Source organism: Corvus moneduloides, chromosome 4, assembly GCF_009650955.1.
Source record: "Corvus moneduloides isolate bCorMon1 chromosome 4, bCorMon1.pri, whole genome shotgun sequence".
Lineage (NCBI taxonomy): Eukaryota > Metazoa > Chordata > Aves > Passeriformes > Corvidae > Corvus > Corvus moneduloides.
The window spans coordinates 47,843,927-47,865,675 of record NC_045479.1 but is presented as its reverse complement, the minus strand read 5'-3'; the positions used below and the strand labels follow the sequence as shown (position 1 = coordinate 47,865,675).

The following is a 21,749-nucleotide window of genomic DNA, read 5'->3' as shown; positions in this document are numbered from 1 at the left end:
AATTTTGTTTTGTATACATCTAAACTGTTAGCAATAATTGTGAGGCTTTTTTTCTTCCATTTCACTTTAATTCTCTTTGCATGTCCATTCTGCAGGGTTTTTATGTCTTGCCAGTTTTGCCAGTTCTTATCTTCTACCTTTCTTGTTATCCCATTCTCTGTGAATGCTTTTCCCTGTTTCACTTGCTTTTCCCTTCTGCCCTATACGAAGCTCAAAGTTCAGTCATTCTTGGAGCATTTGGTCTTGAGGTGAGAGTGACCATGTCTTTACCAATATCTTCCTTCCCTTTTGGCAGCTTCCAAGTTTTAAGAAGTGTACTTTGACCATTTGCTGCCTTCTTGATTCTGTCTTCCTTCTTCCCCCTTCTTCCTCTTGAAATTTTTTTGTGTATTGTTTTCTCTTCTGATGGGGAAAAAGCAGCTATCTATAATTATTCAGCACCTTGGTATTGCAGATGTTAAAGCTATCCATTCACTAGTTTCTGTACAGGAACAGATTCCAGGAAAATTTAAATAAGTAATAGTTATTATGTAGCACCTTTATGTATGCTAAAAAAATGGCTGTAGACTGAACCACTGATTTTTTAAAAAAACTTTCTAAACACTATTGGAAAACATGAAGAGTTGTTTTTGTGCCCACTAACACCTCTTAACTGCAATTTGTATTATAACTTACATTTCCTCTCAAATGTGCTGTAAGAGTAGAGGCCTTTTCATGGTTAATTATTGGAAGCCATTGGTTCCAAAAATGTTACTGGATTTAGCGAAATTCTAATAAGTATTTGTGAATTTGTTTGGAGTTACATTATTACTCTAATAATCTAATCATGTCTATAACTCACATAGCTATATCTAATTATAGATCTGTATAAAACCAAAACCACTAGGACACCACCTGCTTGATATTGGAAGAACATTTAGCTTGTAGCTGAGGGGAAAAAAACCCATCAGCTGGCAGAAGTTTGGAGTTTGGGATTTTAGCAAGTATCAGAGGGCTCCTTTTAACAATTTAAAAATGACTTCTTATAATTTACTTATCTGTAGGGGAAGGACCATGTGAGATAAATGTATTGTCAAGAATTATTGTAAACTCAATATAATCCCCTTGCAGGGGAGAATAGTTGCTAAATTAAGAAAGATGCAGTCTTGAACAGACGAGGGGAGTGCTATGTCCAGAGCATTGCTGGTTGGTAAAATGACTTTGGGGTATTATAACTGGTGCAATTTGAGCATTGGAGATGGACTGGAAAGTCATGTAAGCTCATTAACACAGCTGGATGTTGGCCAGATGCTCCTGAAGTGCGAAGTGTATCTTCTTGACATCATTGTCACTGTGAGTTCTTCAAAATATTATTTACATTAGGAGAGAGTAAGAAGATAATGTCACAGCTTCAATGCCCATAATAGCATATGATTCCATCTTGACACTGTTGCCAAGACGTCTTGACATTTAAGGAGTAATGAAGGGCCTAGAATGAAAAGAGAGGAAAAGCAAACTCTTTGTAATTACTTGAAACTTCTATGTCACAATACTGGGGAAGAGATACTTAGTTCATGTGACCTGTGTTTGGTTTCAACTCTGATTTGCAGGCTTCAGATTTTGCTTCAGGATCTGTCATAGATATTGAACAACTCATAAATTCCATATGAGAGTGGCCACATATTTTTGCCTATAGTCTCCACCAATGACTGTATGATTCATTACTTACTTAACATGTATTACCCATTATTGCAGTTGAAAGGAACTTTGAAAACATTGGAAAATATTATCTAGAGACTTGTTTTTTAAAAAAAGAAACAAAAGTGGTGTGTTCTTACTCACTTTGTTTTACTTTGTAATTTTATTCTGTTTAGGCATTCTTTGTCAAAGAATACATCTTGAACCATCCAGAGGATGGAGAGAAGATCACACGCTTGAGAGAACTGATGCTTGAGCAGGTAAAATGGGGAAAAGAATGAAAAGGTGGCCTGCTCAGCTGTTCTAGCTAAAAATGTCTCCAAATAAAATAAAAAATATTGGAGATTAATAATTGCCCTGTGGTCTTCAGTGTTTTCTGAATTAGATTCCAAGTAGAGAGTAACTTTCTATACAAGCAGGTTTCTGGGCCATGTTAATATTTTTTCCCCTAGTCTTTCCATCGTCACCTTAATCACTTCAAACTATTTTGTGTAAAATACAGGTTGAGTGAGTGTGAGTGTTATTTTTACACAAAGTCACTATTACAGAATAAACATTATTTCATTGAAACATTTGATGGCTTCAGCATATATTTGTACTCTACCAATGTTACAGAAAAATATTTTCACTACAAGGTTTGCCATAAGAGCAAAACACCATTCAAAATCCTCTTGCAATGAATGATATCTAGTAGTAATTGTCAAAGTAGGTAGACAGTAAAGTAAATACAAAGTGATATATTAAGCAGATGAGTATGCTATGCATTATATATTTTGCATTATTTCTCCATTCATTTATAAGACAATGACCTATCAGCCTCAAATACGAGGTGTTTCCATTTGAAAATACTGAATTTTTTTTTTAATCCAAGATTTACTAATATTTCAGCTTTTTAAAGTGGCATTTATCTATTTTTGTTCTATATGGCATGTTAAAGTTTCAAATTTTATTGCCAGCTTGGAATAAAAAGGGTCACAGTATTGGAATTTGGCAAGATGGAAATTCCATTTTTCATCAGCATTGTGGTATCTTTTGCTCAGATCAGCCGAGTGACAGGTCCTCAGACAGTATAAATCAGAAGAGATTCACTGAGCTCACTTTAATTTCACTGAGACAATGTACCATAATTGACATTACAATTTTATTTTTTCAAGCTGCAGTTAATCTCACCAATCTTTACAATGTAAAACAGGAGTTAATTACTTCCTGTACTGAAAATGTGGGTTCCAAGTAATAGCAGCTTAACCCTCTCTGGCACCCACAGCTGATTTAACGCAGAGCATTTGGAAGGGCTGGGATGGCTGTGTGTGTGAATGGATCTGCTGCAGTCCTGACCCGAGGTCAGGGATGCTGAGCAGCTGCGTGCCTGCTCTAAGGCTATGTGAAAACATCAGCCAGGAGCTCTCATCCAAAGATATTACAGCACACTGTAGCTATTTTGTTTTTAAATTTATCTGATTCCTCATGTAACCAATTCAATATTTTGAATGCATGTGATCAAATTTGAGCAAGATTAAAGTTTGAGCACTGTGATTCTGAAGCTTGTCATGCCTTGTGTCAAGAGTATACATTAAGCCACCACTAACGGATGTCTCTGTGGAGTTGAAATAGGATAGGGGATCACGGACTTCATTGCAAATATATTACAGAGTCTCTGGTGGATGTGACCATTGCTGTTGTTTCATGCTTTTTACAGCCGTTCTTATAAAAAAAGGCTTTTATTTAGAATGCTTCTTCATAAAGTTGCCGTTTAGTCAGAGTTTTGACTATGTCATCCATAGTGTTTTTTAGTATTACAGTTGAATTTGCATAGGTGAAACCTTTGGGAAAGTTGAATGGGAAGAGGCATTACATGCTCTTGTGTGTTACTGCTTTTGGTCCTAGGCCTTGCTTGGTTACAGGTCTTGCAGAGATTTAGACAGGTATTTTTAAGGCAATGTGCATTTTGTTGGATTTTTTTTTTAATTAGTGATGAGAACTTAAAGAAAATGGATCAAAAATATTTTTTCCCTTTCTGCAGGCCCAAATTCTAGAATTTGGCTTGGCGGTGCATGAGAAGGTGGTGCCACAGGACATGAGGCCGTTGCACAAAAAGCTGGTGGATCAGTTCTTTGTGATGAAGTCGAGCTTGGGAATACAGGTACGTGAGCAGGTGCGTGAGTAGACCAGGAGACTGTTCGGCTGTGTTGAGGGTTGGTTCATTTTCCCAAGCAACAAACAGTGACATCTTCTGGTTGTTTGTCCCCATTACAGCTTGTAGCCGCCTTGTAAAAAAAAAGCAAAGAGAAACATAAACTTCCCATACCACGCAAAGAAAAGTAGTCACGTTTTACTAATAGTCACATTTTACTATCATTAGTGAAAAGTTAAAATATTTTTCATATTAATGATGAAGCTGATTCAAAGTGCCAATATAACTACATTTATATGTAGTTATCTACATATCTGTATCTTACAAAATGTTTAATGATATTATGTTCATTTTAATTAATCTTCTTTTAATAACTCACCAGGAATTTTCTGCCTGTGTACAAGCTAGCCCTGTTCATTTCCCAAATGGAAGTCCTCGTGTATGCCGGAATTCCGTACCTGTTTCTATGAGCCCTGATGCTACCAGGGTAATACCACGACGCAGGCAAGTTAAATACTAGTAATGACATATTTTTGCTACCCTTGGAAGATGACCCATAAATACTTCCATTACATGCATGCTTCCTTGTATGGTCTGGCTGAAGTGTGTTCAGCCTCGAATAGCTGGTATATGTATTCGCTCTCCTTCTTTCTCTCTCTCTCTCCCCTCCCCTCCCCCAACTAAACTTTAAAGATTAATAAACATGTGCTGTTCTCACATGAGAAATTATGATTGACAATTAGAGTTAACCATTTTATACTTCATTATTCTTATGATAGCCCCTTGAGTTATCCAGCTGTCAATCGATACTCATCCTCATCACTGTCATCCCAAGCTTCTGCTGAAGTCAGCAACATCACTGGGCAGTCGGAAAGCTCAGATGAAGTTTTTAACATGCAGGTATAATTTAGTGTCATTCTTTAAACTATACAGAATCTTTCTTATGAGGCTATTTACTGAATTAATGCTTCTATTATTTCATTCAGAAATCTCAAAGCTATTGCTTATGCTTCTTTTAAAAACCAAATCTTTAAGTTAACCTCGTTCACTTAGAAATATTTATTTTTATGTAACTGTTTTCTCTTGTTTAAGTAGCAATGGACTATGATGCAAAGTCATCTGACACATAGACCTTTTTGTCCAGTTGTCACATAGTGATGTAATTATTTTACTGTATTAATTATATTTCTATTTATTTAGTATTTTACTATATCTTTCTGTAGCTAGAATAATGTTTTTTATACTGGTTTGCTATTTTGAATTACTGATAAACTATTCTAAGAAGTTATAAATTCTTTGTTCTAGTGAAAATTATGCTATAAATTTTTGTTTTCCAAACCAGTAAGTGTGATGTGGTAACAAAAGCATCTCTTCTATACACAGCCTAGTCCATCTACCTCAAGCTTGAGTTCTACTCATTCTGCTTCACCTAACGTGACCAGTTCTGCCCCGTCCAGTGCCAGAGGTCAGTGCTCATCTGCTGTGGTAAGCCATATTAAATGACTCTTGATACATTACACAGCTGAATTTCTGCATGATGTCACTGGTCAGACATCAAATTTAGCCAATTATTTGAGGAATCTGAATTATTGGAGAGAGAGGAATTTTTTGTCATAGAATTGAAATGTCTGAGTTTCACTGCATGAATTTAATCACTTGACACATTTACATTCTAGCTTCTCCTCTGTTGTCTGACAAACATAAGCATTCCCGAGAAAACTCTTGCCTGTCTCCCAGAGAGAGGCCCTGCAGTGCCATCTACCCTACTCCTTCAGAAACTTCTCAGGTAAGAAGTTTGTTGGGAATCCTCAGAGCACAAATAGCTCAGAAGACAATAAAGGCACATGTTGAACTTTGAGCAGATTCAGTGTCTGTTCACTGTTGTAAATTTTCAAGGGTTTTTTTACGTTTTTATAAGAAAATACTCTAAAATATTTTAGATGTAAGAGATGTGAATAGAATACATAGTGCTTGTTCACATTTCTGCTTGATTTCTTTAGGTGTAGGTCTGTTTCTTACATTTACTCACTGAAGTGAGAGAGAGGTGCAGAGACTTAACCAGATGACACATCCTGCTTGTGTGGAACAACAGCATTTGTTCAATCTAGGGAAGAAGACAAAAAATGAAAAACTGTAATCATGGCATTTGTCCTTGTTGAGCTCCCCTTTATTTCTTCTGAGGAAGCAAATCCTAGCCGCTGTGAGATAATAACCTATTCCGTGGCAATTCTTATTTTTCAATGTAGTTTCAGAAAAGAATGATAGACATTTTGTTACTCCAGAGAAAAGTATGTATTATGTTCTTGCCTTAAAATACTGTTACATAGGTCTCCATGAAACGTGTATTTTTTGAGTATTCTGAAATGCAACATGAGCTTGGTAAGCTGGCCAATACTGAATCCATATTTCATCTTTTCTTCTTAATGGACCTATTTTCCTAAAGTGCTTTTCTTTAACACAGCTGCTGTTTTAATCCCTGCCATCACACAATGCACCTTTTGCTGAAGCTGAGAAAGATGAGAACATACATACAGTGTTAAAGGCTCTCCTTTCAACACTTTCATGTCTACCAGAAGTTTTGCCTCTGATAAAAACCAGCTCCAAGGTTCTCTATTTTAGAAATTATTTATTGGTTTCTCATTTGTTCTTTTCTCCTCCCTTGTTTCTTCAGTTATTGGATTGGCTCTTGATTTAATTTTTAATCTCTTTTCTGTTTAAGTCTTCATGCTATTACCTGAGGGCTTATGAAGTAATACTGAAGCTTAGCCAGACTTAAGGACAGTTCTCAGGAACTACTTACAGCAGATAGATCTGCTGACCACTTCGTCACTGGTAGTGGAGCCAAGACAACAGACAGGAAAGATCAGGAGATGCTCTTTAAATAAAGCGGTTTTACAGTTTGCCGCAAAGAAAAATTATCCCATTTTTGCTCCCAGACTACAAACTCTTGCTTTGCCAAGTGGAATGCGACTTCTATCCCCCACTCTATCCGAGATTGCATAAGGGAGGCTGAGGAGCTCGTAGGCCCAGTCTCCGCTCTCTCTGAGACTCGCCCAGCAGGAAAATCTCCCAATCTGTCTCTACCCTCAGTGTCCCATGAGAGGGTAAGTAGAAAATTAACTTACTCATACAGTGAAGTATATTTCAAAGGTGAGAAGGTCTGATGGTTTCTTTCTGCCCTTATAATCATAAATGAGGATATATCTTTCTGGGGAAAGGTGAAATTTCTTTCTCTAGTGTGCTGTTCCCTCAGCAGTAAAAATGGACTGTGATCAGAAACAAAATCCTGATTCTCTGCCTTCTGATAAAGAAGGGGAAAAGAATTCCTCAGGACAATTGTAAGGAGATATCTTAGAGATACCTGCAACTCTCATTTAAATTTAGCTGCTCAAACTGTTTCTTGTCCTTTCTACTTTTATTCTAACACCATTTCAACAGTCTTGGTTGGAGCTTCACACTGAGAGGAAAGGACCACCCATTTATGAATTACTTTGTTATAGCTTAATGAAAGCAATTTTCACACTAGTATTTCAACTGGGAGAGATGAGATACACAGGCAAATTCCTGCACTTCAAGTCTTTCAGGCCATAGCTACCTTATTTAAGGAAGTTTGATGGACTTCACAGAACAAGACCACAGCAGTACTGCATCCACTTCCTCATTGAAATCAATGCTCAAGGTTATGTACAGCTGTTTTTAGTCAACATCCATTTGTGCTTGCTTTGTGATCTCTGGCTGGCTGATTGTACAGTGTCTCTCCACCTCTTCCCATACTCTGAAGAGGAATGCCTGCTGTCACTGACTGGTCAACAACCTCCTTAATTTTTGCACTATTATTCTTCCTAGTGAAGCTTTTTGAATTTCACATTTTTGGGGTTTTTATTTGCGTTTCATTAAACATCCTGTGATTGCTCTTGTTCTTCCATATGGTTTTGTATTTCATTCTTTTTAGTATGTCTTTGTTTCTCTGTATTTCATTCCGCTTTTGTCTCTTTATCTCCTCCAATTTCAGTTGCTTTTTCAGCTGTTGCTCTTTCTCTTTGCAATAGAAAACGGGCTTCAACACTTGTCCACCACATCCTAGTGCACTGCAGACTCACTAGGCAGTGAACATTCAATCCAGAAACCCAGACCAGGCAGGAGCATATGATCACACTTTCTGTCACATCAGAGTACATATGTAGTTGTACCATCTAAATTTAATGGTAACTCCAGGAAAAGAGATATTACCTGACCCATTATGACTAATACAGCAAACCTACTGTAGCTCAAAGTCTACCAAAGCATTCTATCTCTGAGATGTTTAAAGTGAAGTTGAATTGGGCTCAAGTTATTTGTTCCTCATTGTGTAACATGAAGCTGCAACGTATTAGATCAATGATGATCACTTTGCAGCTGGGTTTGCCATCTTGTGGAACCACAGCATAGTGCCTCACCAGCTTGGCACGGTCCTCTGTGAACAGTGGAAAGAGACACAATAATAGGATTTTTATTTGGATTTCACTGATTATCTGACCTTGCTTTTAAAGGAAAAAAAAAGTAAGAAAAAAAGTGAAGTTTATCTGTTCCATTTCCTCTGGAAAGTACATCTGACTTACTTGTAGGATTAGCTGTATGCTGTTTACATATGTTTTCAAGGCACACTAGTGACCCATGGATTATTTGAATGCTGCCAAAGGAAATAAATGGTAGAATTTTAATTTTTTTTCATACATTTACTATCACTGCGTCCCGCAGTGGTAGGGAGGAGGAGAGAGATCCAGCAGACAGGAATTGTGCAGCAAGATTGATTTATTTAATTATTTTACAAACTCTTTTATAGACTTTTTTCTTCATAGTCTAATTGGACAAAGGATCGGCCACCCCTTGGGGTGATTGGCTAAAATCCTAAAACATCCATTGTCAAAATATTTTTCTACTGTACCATAAACAATGCTCTGCAAGGTCATAGGTGTTCATAGTTTACAGAACTCTGCAAATATCCTCGTGAGAGAGAGAAAAGCCTCTCACGGGCCAGGAAAGAAGCAGGAATATTTCATGCTAACAGCATTTTTGTATCCACAATTTACTGCAATTTGTAAACAAAATGAATTTTAAGAAAAGGAAAGACAGACATGTTTTATGGGTCAGCTCTTACCCACAGGAGATGTAAGAAGACTGCTACCAAATAAGTCAGGGTTGGAAAACAATACTCAATGATTTTTTTAGGTAACAGCCATAATTTGATTATTATCTTGTTCAGGTCCTGATTCTGTAATGAAATTAATGCAAATCTATCATTCTATTTGTTTAGTTATCTATTAAGATATCTCTTTAGGAATGAGCTTTATTATGTTTTTTAAGATGCTGGAAACTGTCAGAACTCAGTACCTAATAATCCTCCCTCCAATTTCTGTGTGTACAGTTTTCAGAAAACTAGTCTACTCCCTATCTGTATACACATACTTTTATTAAACTGTTCATGTTCTTATGTGATGTTTATCACTCTACCTCCAAAGTAGACCTAGGGGTGTGGGGGGATAATAAAAAAATATATTTGCTTTCTTAAAGGCTACTGAAATACAACAGCAGCTATGTGTAAACCATGCTGTTCTCAATTTACAGAGAATGCTCTTTAATCATATTGGAGATGGTGCTTTGCCACGAAGTGATTCCAATCTGCCCGGCTCTGACAAAGGTCAGTGGAAATGCTGCAACATGCCAGTCTTGGAAGAAGGAAAATCTAATTACTCCATCATGTTCATGTAGAATGCCAGTTCTTTTGAGTGCATACTGTCATCTCCAAGTGTCAAAACATTCTAACCGACTAAATAAATTGCGCTAACAAATCTAAGTTTCAAAACACTTTGTCAAAAAGGGGAGAACATGGTGTTTGAACTGAGTGTTTCACTCAAAAAAGGCCCAGAAGTTTGCAGGAGGGGGGTGATGGAGAAGCAGGTTGCAGCAGGCTGCCTGTGAGACCTGTCCTTTTTGCTTTTCAAGAGAGACATATGGGGTGAAAAGCCAGCTTCTGGAGAATGGGGCCTGTGCCATTCTCCAGAAGGTAAAGAGATGAACAGAGTCCTGAAGTTTGGTACCAGCAGGTCCTCTTTACCAAATACAACTGTGTGTACTTCTCTTACACTTTGATTGAAAGCACCAGTTTGTGGTTTCTTGCTTTTTGGGGATTTTGTTTTTAATTAGGGCAAGTGAGAAATATATTTTTCCACATAAAAATTATTGCCTCTTATAATTTTGCACATGGGGAAATCCAGTATTTTTGGCATAGTAATTGTTCACCATGATTTCATTATGTGCCTCACGTCTATAATATGCTCATTTCATTATGGTATCTTCTTGGTATGCTGAATAAAGGGTACAGTAAAGTAAGTGTATAGAAAGTAACTATTTTAAGAATATACTGTAATAAGAACTGACCAGGAGTGAGATTTTCTTTAGTAAGAGCTGGGTCTTATAGGTATTTTTGTGTTTACATTTTATGAAAATACAGGTGGAATTTTTTCACAGGACTGAAAAATATATGAAATAATTTAACATGGAAATAGCAAAACTTTTCCACTGGCCTATGCAGCCAAGTACATCACAGAATTATTAAAATGAAGTGTTCTCTCCTGAAGGCTGAGTGCTTGGATGACTAAAAAAAATTGGCTTGTCAAGAGATTCAGGCACTGAAGTACCTAGGTCTGGTGCCAGGTGATTTTAGGATGAGGGCAAAGCCATACTGTTAGGTGACAGCTTACAATAAAAGCAAATACCGTATTGCATATTTTGGCAATAGCAAAGCAAAATGATCCTCTAAAAACCAGATTATTCTGTGCATTGATCCCAGGGTCAACTAAAGTGCAATTATACTGTAACAATATTGTTTCAGATATGAGACCAGTATTATTTTTACTGTACTTACTGTATTAAGTCTGGTGTGCAGTAGGATTGCAGTCCTGAGAGCTCTCAGAGGGGCTACAATAGTAATACTTGATGTCATCATTTAGCAACAATACTTTGCTTTTTCGTTTCATTTTTGTAAATAAACACAGGGTCCTTGCATGTGATTCTCTACTCACAATTGAAACAAGTAAACAAGAAGGAAACTGACATGGCAGGGCAAGAGGTTTGAGGCTTTTAAGGTGAGGGATTTTTTTGGTGGTGTATTTGGGAGATGAATGGGAAAGTTTGAAGCAGTTCAACTCTTTTTTTTTTTTTTTTCCTCAGGAGGTGTAATGATTGTGTTTTTTAAATTAGGTTTTGTCCTGTCCATGTTAAATTCCCTGTCTGTCTGACTTCTTTTCAATATTAGTGACTTCTTGATGACATGAGATAATCCAGTTCTATCAAGGAAGCTCTTCCAGACTTTATGGGATCATTCAGTTAAAATCATAGAATTTGGTCAGGGCAACACAGACAAAGAAAACAGCCAATTTTATGCATGTCAAGGTGATAGGCAATTCACATGATCAAGCAGAGATCCTTGACCACAGATGTAAACAGTGTATAGAAATTTTCTCAGTCCATAGTAATTTCTTTATTTGATATTTTTTTCTGTCAGATACTTTTAATTTCTTCCAGTTTTCACTCCCTCCATTTTGTGCCCTTCTTTCCACCTTCTTTCAATTCTGAATTTGTAGTCTATGCAGGGAACACAAGACCGTTAGCACAGAAAGCTTTGTGAAGGAGGTCGATAGGAATTTGGCAAGTTCCTTTCTCTAGTCCCTTCTGTATATAAAATGATTTAATGGAAACAGCGTATGAATAGTCTATTCCACTCTGTCTGGAAACCTCTAAATAGGAGTCTGGTGCAAAGATAAACTGATTATATTAACAGGTTTCAAACTTATCTCCCTTTGTGGTTGGATTTGCAGTGCACCAGAGTGCAATCTCAGCTGTTGCTGCTGTTGATGGCCGCCACTGCTGGTCACAAACTGACCTGAGGGCCAGGTGCATCCATCAGGCATCCATGAGATTGACAGCTGCTATTTAAGAGCTTTGCAAGTGCAGATGTAATCATGAAAGCTTTTCAGGCGTGCTTATTGAATTCTTAGGCGTTTTGTCTATTTTTACCCTCATGGATAAAGGCAAGTCAGAGAACTGGAAGTGTTGATGCCTATGTCAGTTTTTTCATTCTCTTCCAGCTGTAAACTCCACCCCCAGCAGCTGGAGCCTGGATAGTGGGAAGGAAGCCAGAAACACATCAGAAAGTGGAAAGCTTATATCTCCTCCTGTACCACCAAGACCTGCACAGACTGGTGAGTTAATGGACATTTCAGATCCAGTACTTGAGGGCTTAGATTCTTTCCACTCTGTTTAATGTTTAACTTCTTGGGCAGGTTAATTTATTATTTGATTTCGTATATGAAAGGTTGTAGAACTGCCTCTGCAGGTATTTGCATCTCATTAATGTTCTCTGCAGTTACCAATACTTCACTAATGAATGATAATTTTCAGACAGTTCCTGCTAGTATGAGGAAGGATGATCAAATTTAGTCTTGTGATTTTATGATAGTTGTAGGTTAGCAATCAGAAATGATCATTAACCACAAGGAATCTTACTGGCCAGCAAATGCACAGCAATCACAAAAGTACATGAGTTCTGTTACTATAACCATTTTGCCTTTCAAAAGATTAATTTCCATTTAAAGGAAAGGCTGCTCAAGTGATGCTATAAATATAATTGTTCTCAAGGGAATGAGTAAACTTCTTGCGTATTATACTTATGCCTCTGAGTTTGTCCAGGCATATTTCTAGTACATTTGCAGGTAAATGTTTGATATAATTATACTATGTATTTTCTATTTTCCTTATTTGACTTACAAATACATAATATATTTCTTAAGAACAAAAAGGGAAAAGTTGTTATACCGACTCTTTTTTTAACTTGTTATCATTTGGTAGATTATAAATCAATTTACAGTGATATAAAAGTTGTCAGAAAAGGCAGATGGAGAAATTTCTTACACTAAGTTGTACTGCAAGATAATCCAGAGAACAAAGTAAAATAAACAAGACCTCTAAAACTATTTACAGCCATTGGCCAAGGGAACTAGAGATAATGCTTATGTATCGAATGATCTCCTATCCACTTAAAATGATTTCCTAATGAAAATTGTAATGCCACAAGTGCACTGAAATCTTTCTAACTTTACAGCATCACCAGCAAGACACATAGCCTCCATTTCCCCTTCTCCTGCTGGCAGATCACCAGTGAAGGTACTGTCTTATTGCAGTGAATTGCCTTTGTGGGACAGATCTTGTGTGTTGTGGGGTAGATGGTACATATTTAATGTACATTATTTGGGATTATATTATGTTTTCTTTTTCTTATCATACACCTATACAAAAACCAGTATTCTGTCTCCAGTGTGGAAGAAGGGGAGGTTCCAGCAAAGGAAAACCTGTTGTACAACCCATTTGTCTTATTCTTCCAGCATTCAGAGCTGTTAGATTAGAGGGTCTGTTAGAGAGTATTCCCTGCTTCAATCATTTTAATATCCATTTCCTCTGCAGGATGATCCAGGGAGGTTGTTAGAAGTTGCAAGTAGTTTGACACCTGCCAGTAGGAAACATTAAGCATAGGCTGTGAATAAGCACTGGCTTTTCTCTGGTAGTTAAACATCCAAAGTAATTTGAGATCCAGGCTAAACTGAGCAGGTTTTATTTCTATTTCAAGATATTTGTGTGTGTTGATACCCACATATTGGTACCCACTTTCTTGTTGAAAAACTTGACTGGGAAATCTGTATTTTCCAAAGCACTGGAGCACACAAACATGCAGCCTGCTTATTCCAGGCAAACCCTGGTGTTGGCAGAGCGCATGACATTGGTCTTGGGGGATAGCCTCTGCCACTCCATTGAAGCAGAGATGATTCTGCAGGTAGAAATACAAGAGTCAACAACATGGAAGGAGAGCAAATAGAAAGGAGCATGACTGGTGCTTCAGGCACTCAGATGCAAGGACAGAGGGAGGCAGCCCTGCCAAAGTAACCCCTCAGCAACCCAGTGCCTAACTAATACTGCAGAGGTACACACTGCCTGAGGAGGAAAACAGCACCCCAAAATATTTCGTTTCCCCTTGAGGTCCCTAATTACATGACCACAGTCATTGTCATGTTTGCCTTCCCATAAGCATGTAACATTTCTGCTTGTGTCTGCACAGTGGTCCAAATTCATCACAAAGCAATTCTGCTGGCCATCAGAGTGCCCCATAGTAATATTACCATTCTGCTGAAGTGAGCACCAATCCCTGGGTTTGCCCTGATTGCTTACTAGGAAGCTCTTTAGAACATTAGGATCTTGTACAAAGATGAGTTACTCTTCCTTTTCATCCTGAATGGACACAGTACTGATGATTCTTAGGGATGTTTGAAGCTTGTCCTAACATTCTTCTTCTATAGGTCTGGACAGAATTTAAGCATTTTACAGCCAAAGTCTGCATTGCTGCTTGGAAGAGGAATGCTAGTCCAAAATACTTCTGAGAACTGCTGGATCTCACTTTGAGCATCCATGAATTTCCAGACTGTTTTGGTGTCTAGACTGTTACTTGCTACTTTTAAAAGCAGTCTGCACTGCTGTCAGAAACCAGGTGCTTACCCATGCAGGCTTTACGTATATTTACTGTTGTTCTGAATGACAAAAGCAAAGGTCCTAAAAAGATATATGGTCACTTAATCCAAGTGCCAAGTGTGCTTGGAACCTTGACCCTGGATGTTTGTGGGAGTAGGAGTGCAGCTGCAGCCTCCTCACGTGCAGAGGAATGGAACATGAAACTAATAGTTAAACAGGCTCCTCAGAAAGTCTGAAATGTCTTCACCAAGTGTTGAGCTTTAAAAAAAACTTGCTCTGCTTTTCCATAGCCATATACAGGGCTCAGATTTTAGCCTTTCTTCTAATGGTGTGCTGCCAGAGAAAAATCATCCTAATACAAAACCCACTGATATAAATGAAGATTTTTTTTCTCCATTGATTTCAGTGCTCTGTGTATCCAGTCCTAGATGGATAACTAAAATTATCTCAACAGAAAAAAGTCAGTGCAGTCAGCTCTGTACATCCCTGCCCCCTCTCCTCTTCCTTCACTCCCATCCTTTGTTGCATGGCTCACACTCTCACCTCAAGCTGAGCAGCTGAGTGTCAACCAGTCTAACAAGAATGGGAGTGAGCAATTTGTCTTTTGTGATTTCTCCATCCCTTTTTTAGCCTGAGTCCTGGATTGTTTTAGGATTGTCTGGATTGTCTCAGGTGACTCCAGTCATAATTAGATATGTTGCAAAAACTTTTCAACTTGGAAAGTGTGGGCTTACCTTTTACAGTGTTCAGTTGAAGCTGCTTCACTGGAATAGAACTGCTCGATAGCTGTAGGTAGGCCTTTATTGTCCCTGCCTTTAATTCATCATCAGCATTGTCGTTGCTGCTTGGGCCCTCAGCTCCCAGTCTCTCAGCATCCCTCACTGACCTGTGAGACTGCTGGTGCAGCCACTGGCCACCTGTGTCCTCCACATGGCCCTTGTCCCTGAGGCACATGTGGTGTGTTGTGTTTGTGTGTCTAAGGAACACCTGGGAGATGGGGGAGAGGAAGGGTGGTGATGCTTTAATCTCCTACCAATCTGCTGCTGCCCTGAATAGGAGCAGGAACAGCAGAGAAGGGGGCTGGCACCCAGCAGCAGCTCTTACCTTGACACCTGCTTTGTACTACCCCTCCGACACTGATTTTATGGTACACTCGGAAATGATGTCATGATGTAAATGCACTTTTCACTGCATGGCAATGCACTAAAAGCTGTGAGGAAAAGCTTTGGAAACTGAATTTGGGATACGAGAGCCTGCAGTAGCAGCAGTGGCTGGGCTTTGGCGTTAGGGGGCAGGACACCCCCAGGTATGCCCTGCACCCAGTGATGCATTCCACTTCCATCTGGGAAAACTAAGGGTGCATTCTAAAGAATTCCAGATTTTTTCCAGGGTATTATGATAGGAAGATAACATTTAAAAAGAGTTTTATTTCCACTTACATGAATCACTGGCATGGCCGCTATCTAAAGTGTACCCAGGCACTACTGAAATGAGCTTTTTATTAGTTTCTTACCGGGTCTTGATTAAACAGGAGCACAACCATTTCTGTTTGTCAAAGCTCAGAGTACCTGCACTGTATCTATGTATGTTTTCAGTCTGAGCACAGAAACACTCTTCCTCCTATATGCCAGGCAAATTCTTCTTTTGCCCTTTCTTTTGAGCAGGGGTCTGTGCAATCATTCACACCGTCTCCAGTGGAGTATCATTCCTCGGGGCTCATATCCAACTCCCCGGCGCTGTCAGGGAGTTACAGCAGCGGCATCTCTTCGCTCAGCCGATGTAGCACATCAGAGACATCAGGCTTTGAAAACCAAGGCAGCGAACCAGCAGTGACTGTCCCAAGCTACAGCATTTCTGAGGAGCCTGTGAGAAAAGAAAGCAAAACCCCGCCACCTTACAGCGTGTATGAGCGGACTTTGAAACGCCCCGTTCCTCTACCTCACAGCCTCTCCATCCCGCCTGCCGCAGACCCTCCGGCACTGCCACCCAAGCCACAGCTGGTTCGGCCAAACAACCTGGAAAACAGCAGCAGGAGGACTGAGCAGGTTCCCCGGCCCAGGCCTCTGCCCCGCAAAGTCTCTCAGCTATGAGAAGCCACTTTTATATTTAATTGCAACACATTCTTTACTGTTTAAGAAATAATATTTTTTAAAAATGGTAAAACTCATTTAGTTAGGCACTTTAATATTTTGTCCACCTGTTCTTTTGAGTAATTTCGAAATGCTTATTAATATTATGTTGCACATTTGAAATGAAATTACTAATTTAGGTTGCCAGATATAATAGGAAGCATGAATGAGAGGATTTTTTTTTTAATTTCATGGTGGTGAATACTGATAAATGCTTTTATTTGTACTTTGTTTTTATTTAAAAAATTAAATCTAAAACCTTAGAACTCTCATCTGAGTTAGCTGAATGCTTCTTACAAAATGCAGAATACACTGACTGGATCTTTACTACTAGAGATAAATGCACGCTTTCTAACAAAGTAGTCTGTAGACTAGGATGTTTCTGCAAGTAGGCTGGAAGTTGTTTCTCTTATCTTATAAACAGGTTGGTCATTTCAAATGTATATGGCAAAACTGAGATATAATGCAAGTTTTACAGCACAGGACTGTTGTAAGAATGTGGTTTGGAATTTTTGAAACACACACTTGGCTTATGTTATTTTTACGATGGGAAGATACCTGTATTTCATTCAGCGTTACAGCACCATTCTGGTGAATCCCGATAAGGTTTTGTGCCATTAGTGTATGTACCTGACACATCCTTTTCCTTTTTGAGGTGCAATTTACTTTTATTCTGCCAGTTAATGTATTTTTGTTGTTGTTTTTTTAAGTTTGGGGGGGTTTTTTTAAAGCTAGCAGTTTCCTAGTGAAGGCTCTCTGCTGTTCTTGAAAGTTCACCCTAGAATACAATCCGTGTATGAAACAGGTACAAATGACTTGTTCATTTAACTTATGTACAAGAGTCAGTACTGACTAGTATCAAGGCAATTCACTAAATGAGCCAATTTTTAAAAATACAAATGGCTGGTTTTCAATCCATACATTTCAAAAGCTAATTGTGAAGGTCATTAATAATTTTGAAAAGATCTAGCGAAAAATCTGAACAGTTCCTTGGATGTGTATGTGCCATTGGAGCCAGGGTTTTGATTTGCTTTTTAGCTTGAGTTCATCACCATCATCTTTATTGTTGAGAATGGTGTTTGGCCTTAGGTTGTATTATAGTGACTGGCATCTGAAGAGCTCTGGAAAGCTAATGCCAAGACATAGGAATGTGGAGGGGAAGGGAAACAAAAGCACCTTCTGTATGTACGTTTTGTATCCTCTTTCTTTTATTGACTGTTTAAATGTGCTTGGGAACAGATGTGTGAACTGCATTTTAAATCATATTGTTAAATATATTCTCCCTCTTTTGTTGGGAAGCTCATGTTGATCTTAGCTGTGTTTGATTTGTTGATAGTTTAACTGGAAGAAAGTGACCACTTTTTTATATTCTCTCAATTAAACCTTCAGCAGTTACAAGCTGTTGACAGTAGTTATAGAAGTTTTCTATAATAAATGTTCAAGTATTTTTGTACATAATTGGTAAATTTTAATAAGGAGTGTACCATTATGTGAAAAAGAAGCAAACAGTTGTGTATGCAGTAATATTGTTATAATTATGCCAAATACTTTATGTATGGAAAAAAGAATATTTGTAAATATGTGCTTTTAACAATAATTCTGCCATATTGACTTTACAATTTTGAATGTCAGAAAAAAATAATATATGTTAAAATATTTATGTTTTAGTGAAAGTATTCATAACTTGAAAAGGAACATATGAATTTTAGCTTTGTATCTTGCTGATTTCAATGTCTGAAATTCCTTGAACTAGCTGTTGCTTTCTACTATAACATTTTTCTCTGTAACCACATCATAAAACCTGTAGAAGGCTACATATTTATGCTGATATAAAGAAGTAATGCCTGAAATTTAAATAAGGTGTCACAAGTAAGATAACAAAGCTGCTCTGATTTTTTTTCCACCCATGTAGTTTAATAGATTTTATCGGCTAGTGCCTGAGCACAGTACAGTATGAATCAGTGTTACTTGCTCCTGAAGCCATTTTTTTTTTTTTTATTTCTGGCAGTAAGCAGAGTTGATGACTTTATCATTTGCGTGCATTACTGGTCAGCTTTGCAGCAAAACATTTCACAAAGTCTCTGTTTACCTAGACACTCATATTGGTTGCTGCATAATGTTAGTATGAAATAAAAGAACTTGTTTAATCTTTACAGTACAACTTGTTTTCTACAGAATGAGAGATTCTAATTCAGTTAGTCAGAGAATGAAAGTTCTGACTCCTTGCCTTGCTAAATCTATTTTTTTTCCTGTTAAAAATCTCCTGATAGCTCAAGTTTTCTCCCTATTTGAACCCGTAATTGCTTTGTGAGACAAGGTGGGGAGAGTATTGACATGCTCTTCTGAACAAGTGAAGAACATAAAATGTACTAGAGACCTCACTGTAAATTAACCTGCATGAGCATTCTGTTTTTATAACCAGGACATCAGAAATACTCTGAACAATAGAAAATGGTGTAAAACTGACAGAGTACTCTTAAGCCGAGTTGACACATTTTCTGCTTAGCCAGTTTTGACAAATTGATTCTGTAGATCAGTTTTTCAACCTGATTACCTATAAAAAATGTAGTATGAAATTTTGTTATGTATGTTGCAAAGCCCACTGCTTGAAAACCTAATGTAAATAAAGGTCATGTTTGAATTTTATGTAGTAGTCATAAATACAATTTTATCACTTTCTGGATGATGGTGAGTAATTCAGAAGCTCATACAGGAAGACCAATGAGAACGATTTGCTCTTACCATTCAATAGCTTGAATGCCAATGTGCATAATAGGTGACATAATCTTGTATTCAAATACCATATTTGAGATGCTGGTCTCTGGGATGCCAGAGAAACAGCCTCAAACTTGGCTGGCTGGCTTTGAAATGATGCAGTTCAGGCTGGTTCTTATGATGGCATAATAGCTCCATAGTGTGAGTGAACTCAGTTATGATGTCCCAGGTCAGATGCTGTGTCAGGCCAATTGCTGTGTCCTCAAAGAAGCACAAAGCTGAAGCTACCCCTTGTAGAAAAGGTTTCAGGGCAGTGCAGTTACAGCCCTGTTCACACAGAACAGGGTATAGCTATGTGTAAATCTTCTGTACGATAGTGGCACCTTGCCCTCCTGCCTGACCATCCTTCTTGTTCACTGATTGTCCAACAGCACCTGCAGAAAGAACAGTGATGGAGCAAAAACATACCAATAGGCAGGAGTCAATGCCTGAGGTATAAATGATGAGAAGCATCTTGTTTTGAATATAACTGTGGTCAGTGAGGCATGTAGCAGCATTGTCTCAGTAACCTCAGGTGCTGACAGATTCAGATCTTTGCTCCAGAACTCTGCTGGTTGCTGGAATTTCTGATGATTCAGGCAAAGCCCTGACATATGCTGGCCAAAGGGCAAAGTCCCATCTGGTGGGACATTGTGGAAGGTCGCCACTGGGTCCCTTGAGATTCTGACCTTGAACTAGATTCTGTGGGTGAAAGCCCTTTTCATATTAATTGAATTTGTCTTTATCTTCTCCTTAACATTTTAATTCAACTTTTGACTTACATTTCATAGAAGAAACTAGAATGATTACTTTGGCTAACATTAACAAAATCTGGGGATTAAACAGCTAAACTATTCAAACCTCAGGAATAGGAAAGGTTTAGAGCTGCATACCTCATGTGCGCAATAAGCAGCAGGTTAGGGACTCATCCTGGGTGGTAAAATAAGGCTGCTGAAGAAAGAAAATTAAATATTTTTTTAAAAATTGATTGCTCAGTGAAGAACTTGGTGGGTCTGTTTTGACAGGCTGAGGGCTGTTGGACTTCAGTGGGGATGCAACCTATGACATGAGCCTTCCAGGCACAGCTGGGCAAACTTACCCAGGTTAGAACTTGTGTTAAGGACACAGTTCAGAACTCCTCTTGAACTGACTCATATTCATCCCAGGAAGACTGTGTTAGAAGAAGGGAAAAGAAGGTCAACAGTAGGGGGAAAAAAAAAAAAAGAGGAGTGCAACTAAAACTTAGGCAAAACCCTTGATGGCCTGACAATTAATCCAGATATGTTTTGACTCAGCCAGGAGACATAATAGTGGGAGAAACTGAAATGTTACCTGAAACTGAAGCATCAAGTATATTTCTTTAGGCTATTTTGTAGCATGATGTTATACCAGCTTAACTACTGGTTGAGCTTCCACTGGAGTGGAAGAGAAGCTGGAAGTCCTGAAGAAATAGGGGGTGTTTTTAATTTAAAAAGGCCTCGGAGGTGGGCCTTCTCTTTTGCTATGGCTCCCCAGAGGATAGAGAAGACTGACTGTCATGAGTTCAAAAGGAAAAGAGTTTCTAAATAGCAAAACCCTGCAAAATATTCTAATACTTCCCTGCTAAACAGTTATTTTCTTATCGTGCATAACTAATAGTGCATTTTGCAGTTAACATCTCAGTATTTTTAGGGAGCAAATCAATGTCCAAATTTCATACTATATTGCTTCTCTGATAGCTCATAAGCTACTGAAATTTTGGTTAAATATTTAAATGTTTTACATCACTGATTTGCTATTGGAACTACATCCACTTGTGTATTCCAATTTATTTTGCTTCTGGAAAATTCTGCAGAGGAACTCTCTGCATTATATTTTTGCTTATATGTGAGAGACTGCTAACACTGCTGGTTTTTGTTGACCTCACTGACTTCCCTTGAAGTGTTTCCTCTTGCTTTTCAAAAGAAAGACCATCATCGAGGAGCTACTTCAGCCTTTCCTGTGGGGAATATTTCAAAGGCACAGCCTGAAGGGGATGCAGCACAGCAACTGTTCCCAGGGGGGACTATCAGCAAGGGCTTTGGGAACAAAAGCTGAGGGGAAAGTTTACCTGTAAAGCTACTCCTGTTTGTGTTCACAGATAGACCAATAGCTCAAGGACAGGGACTAAGCTAATTTACTAAAATTCAAGAGGTGTTGCTAAAGCGTGAGGCTCAGTCCCAGCATGTTGTATAAATGGCAATCCTTTGCCTTGTTTCCTGATGTTTTCATGGAGAAAGTAACGCCAGGTAGACACACGGGGTGGGGGGTGTAGGTTTTATTTTAGGGTTGCTGAGCATGGGTAGGGGCAGGAAAGAAATGCTGAATCTACCCTTTAAGCCTAAGTTGATTTGAGAGACCATTACTCTGGGTCTTTGGGCCACCTTACATTCAAGGGGTGTAACTTGTGCAATGATTTGCTCTTAAATTCTGAATATGCCCTGGAGAGCCAGCTGTCCATCTGAACTCCCATGCAGTCTCTTTTT

The 21,749-nt window shown here is 38.4% G+C and overlaps 1 protein-coding gene across 5 annotated transcripts in view; it reads left to right on the top strand.

Annotated features, from left to right (window-relative positions):
• The window catches only part of DOCK4 (dedicator of cytokinesis 4), a 232,411-nt gene extending 213,274 nt beyond the window's left edge, over positions 1–19,137 (top strand). For 3 of the 5 annotated variants that reach the window (XM_032107389.1, XM_032107390.1, XM_032107393.1), the window contains 11 exons: positions 1,854–1,937; positions 3,698–3,817; positions 4,191–4,312; positions 4,588–4,708; positions 5,192–5,273; positions 5,485–5,594; positions 6,745–6,912; positions 9,413–9,485; positions 11,935–12,048; positions 12,948–13,009; positions 16,027–19,137. In XM_032107389.1, the coding sequence (XP_031963280.1) occupies positions 1,854–1,937; positions 3,698–3,817; positions 4,191–4,312; positions 4,588–4,708; positions 5,192–5,273; positions 5,485–5,594; positions 6,745–6,912; positions 9,413–9,485; positions 11,935–12,048; positions 12,948–13,009; positions 16,027–16,452 (1,482 nt within the window). In that variant the 3' untranslated portion in view covers positions 16,453–19,137. The remainder of the gene's footprint in view (positions 1–1,853; positions 1,938–3,697; positions 3,818–4,190; positions 4,313–4,587; positions 4,709–5,191; positions 5,274–5,484; positions 5,595–6,744; positions 6,913–9,412; positions 9,486–11,934; positions 12,049–12,947; positions 13,010–16,026) is intronic. The other 2 variants (XM_032107391.1, XM_032107392.1) reach the window with 1 other exon arrangement.
• Positions 19,138–21,749: the final 2,612 nt, after the last annotated feature.